This window comes from Emys orbicularis, chromosome 8 (assembly GCF_028017835.1).
Source record: "Emys orbicularis isolate rEmyOrb1 chromosome 8, rEmyOrb1.hap1, whole genome shotgun sequence".
Taxonomy (NCBI): domain Eukaryota; kingdom Metazoa; phylum Chordata; order Testudines; family Emydidae; genus Emys; species Emys orbicularis.
In genome coordinates, this window is record NC_088690.1 from 54,992,623 (window position 1) to 55,005,289 (window position 12,667).

General features: G+C 44.5%; 1 protein-coding gene across 1 annotated transcript in view; it reads right to left on the reverse strand.

The window, feature by feature from the left end:
- The window catches only part of SWT1 (SWT1 RNA endoribonuclease homolog), a 99,539-nt gene that overhangs the window by 56,319 nt on the left and 30,553 nt on the right, over positions 1 to 12,667 (reverse strand). Inside the window, exons 13-14 of the mRNA XM_065409997.1 lie at positions 8,655 to 8,791; positions 155 to 306 (exon numbers count right to left, since the gene is read on the reverse strand). Coding sequence (XP_065266069.1) covers positions 155 to 306; positions 8,655 to 8,791 — 289 coding nt within the window. The remainder of the gene's footprint in view (positions 1 to 154; positions 307 to 8,654; positions 8,792 to 12,667) is intronic.

Genomic DNA, 12,667 nt, shown 5'->3' on the forward strand with positions numbered 1-12,667 from the left:
GACATCTTCCACATCATTGTACTGTATCAGCCTTACTGCAATACAGCCTTACATTAACATTGTAACGTAAAAAGCAGACAGATTGAACTTTGGACTCCGACACAATCTTTAACTTAGTATTTGACATATCAAGCAAAACACCACAAATAACCACCTCCATCCACAAGTTTCCAAAAGCAATTTTCATTTCAGTTTCTAATATCGAGGACAAAGCTTCTCCTAAACTTTTTTCAAGGTCAGGAACAATGCTTAGGAGTGGAGTAGTAAGGCTGGGATCTTCCCTCTTGGTTTTCTGGGACCCAGTATCTGTCAAGTAAATACAGTTACAGTAAGTGCTTTCTTTAGTGTATTATTCATAGAAATTAGTTATAGAAACAAGTTGCTAGGTTCTGTAATCCAGTCTGGATTGTTGCCTACAACATATTTAATATTTTGTCCTCTAGTTGTAGGTCTCCAGCTACAGAGGATTCCATCACTTTACTTCTATGTAGTTACTTCTACTACTCCATGACCACAATATCCAAGCACCTTCCAAGTATTTTAAAATAGAATCAACAGTGTCCATATTTCTCACCTCTCCTCCCCCACACACCACCACCAGAAGGAGAAATAGCATGATTCTTCTCTAGGGTGTTTATTTATGTTTGTGACTTGCTTGTATGTTGTGTGAAGAGCCTACTGAACTTAAGAACTGCCATACTGGGTCAGACTAATGGTCCATCGAGCCCAGTACCCTGTCTGACACTAACCAGTACCAGAGCTTCAGGAGGAGCATACAGAACAGGGCAATTTGACGGATCAACCCCCATCTTCTCCTCCCGGCTTCTGGTACTCAGCTGTTTAGGGTTGCCCCGAGCATGGGCTTGCATCCCTGACCATCTTGGCTAATAGCCATTGATGGAACTATCTTCCATGAATTTATCCATATCTTTGTTTAACCCAGTTATACTTTTGGCCATCAGAACAGCCCATGGCAATGAGTTCCATAGGTTAGCTGTGCATTGTATGAAAAAGTACTTCCTCTTGGTTTGTATTAAACCTGCTTATTAATTTCATTGGAGACTCTTGGTTTTTGTATTGTGGGAAAGGGTAAAAAACAAAAACAAAAAAACCACAAAAGTTCTCTATTCACTTTTTCCACCCCATTCATGATTTTACAGATCTCTATCATATCCAGCTCAGTCATCTTATTTCAAAGCTCAACAGCCCTAAACTTTTTAGTCTCTTCTTGTCTGGAAGCTCATCCACACACTTGATCATTGTTCCTCTTCGGTGAATCTTTTCCAGTTCTACTAGATCCTTTTTGAGATGCGGTGACTAGAACTGGGAATGGTATTCAAGGTATGGGTACAACATGGACTTACAGAGCGACACTAGGAGATTTTGTCTGATTTCCTATCCCTTTCCTAACCATTTCTAACATTCGGTTAGCCTTTTTGATTGCTGCGGCAAATTGAGCTGAAGTTGTCAGAGAAGTATCCATGGTGCCTTCAAGATCTCTTTTAATTAGCTAATTTAGACCCCTTCGTTTTATATGTATGGTTGGGATTATTTTTTCCAATCTGCACTACTTTGCATTTATCAGGTTGAATTTCATCTGCCATTTTGTTGTCCAGTCACCCACTTTTGTGAGAAACCCCTCTGTCTTTTCACAATCACTTTGGGATTTAACATAATTTTTGGGAAAAAGAGTCAACATGTTTTTTGTAAAGGGAAAATCATGCCTCGACAATCTACTAGAATTCTTTGGGGGAGCGGGGGAAGTCAACAAGCATGTGGACAAGGGGGATTCAGTGGATATAGTGTACGGAGATTTTCAGAATGGCTTTGACAAGGTCCTCACCAAAGGCTCTTAAGCAAAGTAAGCGGTCATGGGATAAGAGGTAAGGTCCTCTCATGGACTGGTATCTGGTTAAAAGACAGGAAACAAAGGGTAGGAATAAATGGACAGTTTTCAGAGTGGAGAGAGGTAAATAGTGGTGTTCCTCAGGGGTCTATACTGGGACTAGTACTATTCAACATATTCATAAATGATGTGGAAAAAGGGTTAACAGTGAGGTGGCAAAATTTGCAGATGATACAAAACTGCTCAAGACAGCTAAGTGCAAAGCAGACTGCAAAGAGCTGCAAAGGGATCTTGATAAATACAAAGTAATGCACACTGGAAAAAAATAATCTCAACTATCCATATTGTGACAAAGTTCCTCCTCTATCTTGGTGGGTCCTGCGCTTATTGGCGGATTTTCTTGCCTCAGAGATTCACCATGTGGGTTGGGGAACAGCCCAGAGACCTTCCCCTCTGGAAGAACCCACAGTCCAGGTCAATTGGGAGGTTTGGGGGGAACCCGGGCCCGCCCTCTACTCCTGGTTCCAGCCCAGGGCCCTGTGGACTGCAGCTGTCTATAGTGCCTCCTGTAACAGCTGCATGACAGCTACAACTCCCTGGGCTACTTCCCCATGGCCTCCTCCAAACACCTTCCTTATTCTCACCACAGGACCTTCCTCCTGGTGTCTGATAACGCTTGTGCTCCTCAGTCCTCCAGCAGCACACCCTCTCACTCTCAGCTCCTTGCGCCTCTTGCTCCCAGCTCCTCACACTCGCACCACAAACTGAAGTGAGCTCCTTTTTAAAACCCAGGTGCCCTGATTAGCCTGCCTTAATTGATTCTAGAAGCTTCTTCTTAATTGGCTCCAGGTGTCCTAATTAGCCTGCCTGCCTTAACTGGTTCTAGCAGGTTCCTGATTACTCTAGTACAGCCCCTGCTCTGGTCACTCAGGGAACAAAAAACTACTCATCCAGTGACCAGTATATTTGCCCTCTACCACACTCCTGTACCCCACTGGTCTGGGTCTGTCACATATCCCTCCCTCCTGCTCAACGCCAAGGGGTTGGGCAGCTTGGGACGCCAGACAGTGCACACGTGACAAGCCATCGGCGTTGTCATGACGGCTCCCTGCTCTGTGTTGCACACGGAACTGGAAAGGTTGGAGGGATAAGAACCATCTGGTCACCCTTGTGTTCTTCTTGTTCCGCTGCATCCATTGAAGAGGGGCATGGTCGGAGGACAAATCTGCGCCCGAGCAGGTAGTAGCGCAATGTTTCCATGGCCCATTTTACAGCGAGGCATTCTCTCTCCACCACTGCATATTTTTGTTCCCTTGGAAGAAGTTTCCGACTGAGGTATAGAATTGGGTGTTCCTCCTCCCCGACCATCTGTGATAGAACGGCCCCCAACCCTACTTCCGATGCATCCGTCAGCAGGATAAACTCCTTGGTGAAATCAGGGGCTATCAGTACGGGGTTACTGCAGAGGGCAGTCCGTAGGTCTGTGAATGCTTCCTCTGCTGCGTCAGACCATCTCACCAGATCAGGTCCACGGGCTTTCACTAGGTCTGTCAGGGGGCTTGCCCTTGGGGCAAAGTGGGGGATAAATCATCGGTAATACCCCACCACACCTAGGAACGCCCGGACTTGTTTCTTGCGACTTGGTCAGGGCCAATTTTGGATGGCCTCTAACTTGTTCACTTGGGGTTTTACCAAATCTTTTCCCCACAATGTAGCCAAGATATTTGGCCTCCGTAAACCTTACAGCACGCTTGGCAGGGTTTGCCGTAAGGCCAACTCGCCTGAAGGTATCGAGGACTGCCTCCACCTTCTCCAGGTGGGTTTCCCAGTCTGGGGTATGAATGACCACATCGTCCAAGTAGGCAGCAGCATAACTGTTATGTGGGCGTAATAGCTTGTCCATGAGGCGCTGGAATGTAGCTGGGGCCCCATGTAGTCCAAAAGGGAGGACAGTATATTGAAAAAGTCCATCTTCTGCAAGGGGAATCTGCCAGTACCCCTTTGTCAAGTCTAGGGTAGTCAAGAACCGGGCATTTCCCAGACAGTCCACTAGCTCATCTATGCAAGGTATGGGGTACGCGTCAAACTGGGATACTTCGTTTAGTCGCCGGAAGTCGTTGCAAAATCTTGTGGTGCCATCAGGTTTGGGCACCAGCACGACTGGGCTGGACCACTGACTGTGGGATTCTTCGATGATCCCCAACTCCAGCATTTTTTTTTACTTCTGCTTTTATTTCCTCCCTTTTTGCCGCTGGCACCCGATAGGGCCTCATTGTTACTCTGGCCCCAGGGTTCGTGACGATGTGGTGATATGTCTCGGTTGTTCGACCCGGTTTTGTCGAGAACACATCTTGGTTCCGGAAGATCATCTCAGACACCTCATTCTTCTGGTCACGTGTTAAATCGGGAGACACTCTCACCTGTTTGGAAGGCTTGTTTTCCTGGGTTAGGTCTTTTTGGACCGTTGTGCATGCCTCTCCAGGGTTTCAGAAGGTTAACGTGATAAATCTGTTCTTGTTTTCTGCATCCTGGCTGCCGCACCTTGTGGGTTACTTCCCCCACGGGTTCAACCATCTCATAGGGCCCCTGCCATTGGGCCAGAAGCTTGCTTTCTGCAGTGGGTACCAACACCATAACCCGATCCCCTGGTTAGAACTGTCGCACTTTTGTCTGGCGATTGTAATGGGTTCGCTGGGCCTCCTGTGCCTTCTCCAAATTTTCCCGTACAATAGGGGTAACCTGTGCTATCCGGTCTCGGATCTGCATTACATGCTCTATTATATTTCTCCCCTCATTGGGTTCCTCTTCCCAGATCTCTTTGACGATATCTAGTATGCCACGGGGGTGACGCCCGTATAATAACTCGAAGGGGGAAAACCCAGTTGAGGCCTGTGGTACCTCCCGGATAGCGAACATAAGGTAGGGTAGTAGGGTGTCCCAATCCTTCCCGTCCTGACTTACCACCTTCCTTATCATAGCCTTGAGGGTTCGGTTAAACCTTTCTACCAACCCATCAGTCTGCGGATGGTAGACCAAAGTTCTCAGGGTATGTATATGGAGCAGCGTACAGAGGTCCTTCATTAGCTTCGACATAAATGGGGTTCCTTGGTCGGTTAATATCTCCTTCGGTAGCCCCATTCGGGCAAAGATCCCCACCAGCACTTTGGCTATAGTTTTAGAGGCCGTGTTCCGCAGGGGGACGGCTTCTGGGTAGCGAGTAGCATAGTCCAAAACAACAAGTATATATTGGTGGCCCCGAGCCGTCTTCTCCAGTGGTCCCATTAGGTCCATGGCTATTCGCTCGAAGGGGACCTCTATGATGGGAAGGGGTACTAAAGGTGCCCTCAAGTGGGGACGGGGAGTGTGCAGCTGACACTCCGGGCAGGAGGCACAATACCTCCGCACTTCTTCATGTACTCCGGGCCAGAAGAACCGTCGTAGGACTTGTGCCAGGGTCTTCTCTACCCCCAAATGTCCCCCAAAAAGATGACTATGAGCCAGACTTAATACAGCATTGTGGTGTTTTTGAGGTACTAGGATCTGCTGTACCTTCTGCCCCTGTACTGGTGCAACCCGGTATAAGAGATCCTTCTTCATTGTGAAATAGGGTCCTGGTCCCTGGGTTTTTCCTTCCACGGGGACCCCATCTATTTCAGTCACCTCCTTCCTAATGTTGTCATACCTTGGGTCTTCTGCCTGGTCCCGTCCAAAATTTCCTCTCCTGGGGCTAATCTGCCCAAGATCTAGGGGCCCAGTCTCTGTTGCCTCTACTGGTTCAGAAGCATTAGGGTGGAGGTCAGACTCAGGTGCTTCTCCCTCCTGCGTGGCCTCCTTTTCAGCTGCGCGGGTCCGCCTACCTACAAGAGCGACCCTCTGGCTTTGGGTCAGTATTCGGGTTCCCAAGGCCTTAGCTGCCCTTCTTTCCCTTTTTGTTTGTTTTTTGTTGTTGTTTATTTGTTTGTTTTTTTAAATCACCCTCCTTCTTCCGCCGCGCTGTGCACCCCAAGATCCCACTCCTGACACCAGTGTGACAAAGTTCCTCCTCTATGCTGGTGGGTCCTGCACTTATTGGCGGATTTTCTTGCCTCAGAGATTCACCATGTGGGTTGGGGAACAGCCCAGAGACCTTCCCCTCTGGAAGAACCCACAGTCCAGGTCAATTGGGAGGTTTGGGGGGAACCCGGGCCCGCCCTCTACTCCTGGTTCCAGCCCAAGGCCCTGTGGACTGCAGCTGTCTATAGTGCCTCGTGTAACAGCTGCATGACAGCTACAACTCCCTGGGCTACTTCCCCATGGCCTCCTCCAAACACCTTCCTTATTCTCACCACAGGACCTTCCTCCTGGTGTCTGATAACGCTTGTGCTCCTCAGTCCTCCAGCAGCACACCCTCTCACTCTCAGCTCCTTGCGCCTCTTGCTCCCAGTTCCTCACACTCGCACCACAAACTGAAGTGAGCTCCTTTTTAAAACCCAGGTGCCCTGATTAGCCTGCCTTAATTGATTCTAGAAGCTTCTTCTTAATTGGCTCCAGGTGTCCTAATTAACCTGCCTGCCTTAACTGGTTCTAGCAGGTTCCTGATTACTCTAGTACAGCCCTTGCTCTGGTCACTCAGGGAACAAAAAACTACTCATCCAGTGACCAGTATATTTGCCCTCTACCAGACTCCTGTACCCCATTGGTCTGGGTCTGTCACAATATAAAATGATGGGGTCTAAATTAGCTGTTACCACTCAAGAAAGATTTTGGCATCATTGTGGATAGTTCTCTGAAAACATGCACTCAAAAAAGCTAACAATGTTGGTAATCATTAAGAAAGGGATAGATGAGACAGAAAATATATTGCCTCTATATAAATCCATGATACATCTATATCTTGAATACTTTTTTTGGGATGGGGCAACTATATTTGCACAAAGATATATTGGAATTGGAAAAGGCTCAGGAAAGGGCAACAAAAATGATTGGGGTATGGGACGGCTTCCGTTTGAGGAGAGATTAATAAAATTGGGACTTTTCAGCTTGGAAAAGAGACAACTAAGAGGGATATGATAGAGGTCTATAAAATCATGACTGGTGTGGAGAAAGTAAATAAGGAAGTATTATTTACTACTTCTCATAACACAAAAGAACTAAGGGTCACCAAGTGAAATTAATAGGAAGCAGGTTTAAAAAACAAATAAAAGGAAGTATTTCTTCACACAATGCACAGTCAACCTGTGGAACTCTTTGCCAGAGGATGTTGTGAAGGCCAAGACTATAACAGGATTTAAAAAAGAACTAGATTAATTCACGGAGGATAGGTCCATCAATGGCTATTAGCCAGGACAGGCAGGGATGGTGTCCCTAACCTCTGTTTGCCGGAAGCTGGGAATGGGCGACAGGGAATGGATCACTTGATGGTTACCTATTCTGTTCATTCCCATTTCCCTGTCGGAAGATGGGAAAGTAGGCTAGATGGACTTTTGGTCTGACCCAGTATGGCCATTCTTATCTATGTTTTAATCACTGTTCACTCCCTTTTCCAGATCATTAATGTATATGTTGAACAGCACTGGTCCTATCAAGATCCTTAAGAGAAAGATTAGCGAGTAACTGAATTTTGTCTTAGTTCTCGAAGTACGCACGTCCATCATTCTTTTCTAGTAGCAGACAGTTCCCTAGTTCAGGTTCTCTGAAAGTTTAATCTCGCACACTTCATGAATTTCCTCCTACTAGCTGAGTTTCTTTGTTCGGAACATACCAAAGATGGGAAGTTCAATCACACAGGGAGAGGTGATCTCTTTGGTACTTAGAGCCAGTCCTACAGAGGGCTCTTAATATTAGGCAGAAACCTTGCTCTGGATTCTGTATTTGAAGGGCAGCAAGTGTAAAGAGCACTAAGATGTGTCCACAGAAAGCTGTGTTACTAAGCACATGGGGTATTTCAGCCTTCTAGATCAGACTAAGTCCCTTCCCAGCAGGTTATTTGCCCTAAATTTCATTTTCTTAGGTTTTCCTCAGTACTTCTTATTATGCCAATTTGTATTATGCTTTGTCTTAAGCAACAGACCACTAACCAAGATGACCTAATTTCTCAGAATATATTTATTCATGACTCTACTCCACATTCCTGATTTTTTAAGTGACTTAGAAATGAACTTACTTGTGTGTGTCTAAGAAATACCTGTCTATAGAATACTAAGGGCCAAATACAGCCAGGGTCTAAGTAGGTAAAATTCCACTGACTGCAATAGAATTATACCTGGTATATTACAAGACAACTCCATAATACTGTTTAATATGAACAGCTATCTTGAATCCTGGATAGTAAGAATTGGCCCACTCAAGGCTAAGTTACACCATTATAACCCATTGCCGATGGTACAAGTATAGCTGTACATATTAAGCAGTATTATTGAGTGACCTTAGATTTATAAGTTAGTTCAGGAATCCAACTAATAGTAGATTCATGGACTTAGTATCAAACCTTTTTGAGTTAGAGAGTTGTGTTGGGGCTAACCTCTATTTAAAAAATAGATTTTTTAAAAGGTGGCTAGAAGTTTTGTTTTAATGCACACATATACACAGAGCTGGGAAACGTACTTACTACTTTCATTATTCGATTAACTAAAACAGTTTTACTCAAGCTCTCAAACTTTCACACACACGTCATCTTTGGGTAGAGACCAAAGGTGGAAAATGTCAGCCCTCAAGGTGAATGTTCTAGAAGTTCTGAGTGTATGAAGACAAACTTAATTTTCTGCAAATGTAATTATGCTCCGAATGACTCACAGGGCCACTATAAATATGCGCACACATGCAAACTCACCAGTTTTTGATTGTTGTAGGCCAACACAGTTCTGATGGCTGTTTACATTCAGGTTCTGGAGTGCAGTAACCAAATCTGCTTTGCATAGGGCCTTTACATCACTCACTAGGGCTTTGCTGCATAAATTTTTATCATCCCTATGAAAAGAGATTTACTTTTGTTTTGATTGTATTAACTTCTCAACAACACGGTTATATTCTAAATCGTAAAGCTAACCCATTGACAAACTTGTCTTCAGTAAGCCCATATAAATCTTGAAGGGTTTCACTATAAATAACATATTGCCTGCGAAAGAAAAAAAGGTACCCATGTAAGAAAGCAGATGAGATAGCTAAATCAAGAAGTAGCTATTCTGAAAAGAAACACACAAAATATATTAAAGTTTTTTTTTGTTTTTTTATAACCACACTTTAGGCCTGATTTCACTGGAAAAGCAGCTGCAAACACTGACGTCTTTTAACTCAACAGATCAAACCATATTTGCTTATTTACTGCCAAAAATAAAAACAACTCCCCCCGCGCCACACGTCTTTACATCAAATTGGATTTTTTAAAATTTAAATCAGTTTAATTTAAATTAAACAATTTTTCTTTTTAAAATAAAACTAAAAATAAATTTTAATTGATAACCTATTTTAAGACCTACACTTACTCTAATCTATTAAAATAATTTAAAATTAAATAAAAATATTCAAGCAGGACATGGTTTGCTACAAAAATTTTAATGAAAGTCAAACCACTGAACTGGTAGAAGTCACTGGCTAAAGCACCTGGAACCAGAGTAAGTTGAAATGCTAAATCAGCTTTTGACAGTAGTAGCCTCTTCTGAGAGAATATTTCAGGTCAATGACTAATTCATTCAAAAGGTGAGAAACCATTTGGGAATTGGAGGAGAAAAAAAAAAAAGCAAGAAAGCTTGTTTTTTATTCATAGATTGGAAGAGGATAACAAGGTGGGAGGAGGAAGAGTTCTACTAGTTCTAAAATCTTGAAGGACATAATGGCACTGATTGTTTCTAGTCACTAACTATAGAGAATGCTTTCTTTAAGTAAGTATCAAATGTATTGCATTTAAAACAGATTTTTCATCCAGCACATTTAAAAGATTTTTTTAATTAAATAAAACCAATTTTAAAATGCTGTTTGTGCATTAATTGAATTTCAATTTCCATTCAAATGCAGCTTGACAAAAGTCACAAGTAAAAAAATTAATGCTCTAGCAAATAAGAAATGCATCATTCACCATTTTCTAAGATCATAAAACTGAAAAAAATCTACAAATCTGAGTACATGTATATTAAGCTATATAATTGCTTAAATGTGTATTGATTCAATGTATCATCCAGAATGGCAAAAAGAAGCACCAGATTTAGTGTGATGGCTCTATGTAGTTGCAAATCAATGTGTTTTAAGGTTAATGAGAATCAACCTCTCTTTGGAAGAATAAAAAAAAAAAATAGTTACATGCCTGTTCTGCAACTGTTGCTCAAGAGGAGTTGCACATGTCCACTTCACTTAGTTGTCTGTGCACCAGTGTGCCAGAGTACTTTTTCCCATAGCAATATCCATCGGGCACTTGTACTGCTTAGCGACAGGTTAAAGAGCAGAGCCATCCCAACCTCCCCCTCAGTTCCTTCTTATACCAGAAGCCACCATATGTATTGGCTCCAGTGTAGAGGGGAGAACAGCAGGTTATGAAATGGACACGCATAACACATGTTGAACAACAATTACTGAACAGGCATATATCTTTTTTCCTTCTTCGAGTGCTTGCACTTGTCCATTCTACTTAGGTAACTCTCAAGCAGATCCTGATGGAGGAGGGTATCACTGTCTACCTAAACAAGGACTGCACCACTATTCTCCCAAACTTAGTATCATCTCTGGAGGGGAGATGGCATAAGGGTCATCATATAAACCAAAGACCACATGGCAGCCTAGCAAGTGTCAGTAATAGGAACGTGACCCAGGATAGCTGTTGAAGCCACCTTAGTCCTTGCAGAGTGGGCTAACACATTGTGAGGAAGAGATACATGGGCAATATGGTAACAAGAAAATGCAAGTGGAAATCCAGGAGCAGACTGTCTGGGAGGTTTATTGATTTCCCTTTCATGCAATAGTAAACGAAACAAACAGCTGAGGAGATGCCCAAAACTCCTTAATTCTGACAAAGTAAAAAGCTAAAAGCTCTTTCAATGTCCAAGGTCTGTAGCTGCTCTTCATCTTTGTGAGAATGGGAAAGAATGTCAGCAAATAAACAGTCTGGTTCAAATGAAAGTCCAAAACCACCTTGGCAAGAAATTTGGGGTGACGATGTAAGGCCTCTCTGTTGTCATAAAAAGTCATATAGGAAGGGTCAGCCATCAATGCTCGCAGCTCAGCAACTCTCATAGCTGAGCTAATAAAAAACACAACTTTAATTGAGAGCTGGGACAATGAACACGTGGCCATGGGTTCAAAAGGAGGTCCCATCAAACCTGAAAGAACTGAGTTCAAATGCCGGGAAGGGATTGGATCTTACACAGGCGGGAAGAGAGTCTGTCCAAACCTTTCAAAAATCTGATATAATCATAGAATTGGAGAATACAGACCTGCCACCTAAAGGTGGGCTAGTCACTGAGATAATTAAGAGTACACCTTGATGCTAACGGTCAGGCTCATCTGTTTTAGGTGAAGGCGGTAATCCAAATTCACCTAAATAAGAGCACTGGACCATGAGGTACTCTCAGTGGCGGATTAACTACTGGGTCGACGGGCAGTGGAGCCCTGGCCACCAGGTGGGGCAGGGGAAGCCCCCGCACCCGGGCAGAAGTGCCGGGCAGCCAGGGCAGGGGAAGCCCCTGTGCCCAGAGCTCTTGCTCTCCCCACTGCAGGCCTGGGGCCGGGGGGAGGAGGGGGGAAAGAGACAGAGCTTCTCCAGTCTTGAGGGGGCAGAAAGGAGCAAATGGGTTGCAGGGCTGCAGTGGGGGGGAGGAATGGGCAAAACAGGGTGGGGCGTCCCCCCCCCCCCACTTGCTCTGGCCCAGGGCCCACAAAACCTTAATCCGCCTCTGTATCAGGTGCCTGGACCAAAGAAAGTCATTCTATTTCATGAAATAATGTACATCTGGTAGATGACTTTCCATTATGCAAAATGCACAGTCTGAACTGCCACCAAAACAGGGAAACCTTTGATTATCTAACCACTGAGCGCATCCAGGCAGTGAGATGCAGGCTGAAACAGGATTCAAAATCTGGCTATGATCCTATCAGATTATGTATGGAGGGAATTGGATCCCAAAAACAGATGTTCAATAGGTTTGAGAACAAACATTGACCAGACCAGGCAGGCACTATCAAAATTAGGATGGCATGGTCCTGTCTGAGTTTGGCACTACCTTCAGCACTGTTGGGGTGGGGGGGGGGGGGGGGGAAGCATAAAGAAGTCTTCTGTTTCGACATCAGAAAGGCAGCCGTTAGTGACCCTGGGCAGAGGCCTCCCCTTGAAGAAAATTAGTGACACTTCCTGTTCTGGTGGGTGGCGAACAGGTCCAAGTCTGGTAATCCCAATTCAGAAAAATTAACTTTGCAACATGAGGTATGTGGGGCCACTCATGGCCTCTGCTGAATGACCGGCTGAGTCAGTCTGCTAGTGAATTGAGAGCCCAGGAGATGAAATACTTGCAGGTATTTTCCATTCTTCATGCAGAAATTCCAAAGACCCTTCACCAAGAAGTAGTGGACATCAGATGTGGCCCCTCCCTGTTTGTAAAAGTAAAACATCACCACAGCACTGTTTGTGAGAACCTGCATGGAGCAGCCAGCTATATGAGGGAGAAATATCTGACAGGCTAGGTGTATAGCCCAAAGCTCCCTGACATTGATATAGAGGAAGAGGTCCCGACCCTGAGTTTGTAAGCTCACAGGATGTGCTCCCCAGCCAAGGATGAAGCATCTGTGACTAGAGTCACTGATGGTAGAGCAGGAGTAAAGGGAACCCTGGTGCTTACATTGACTGAGTCCATCCACCAATTC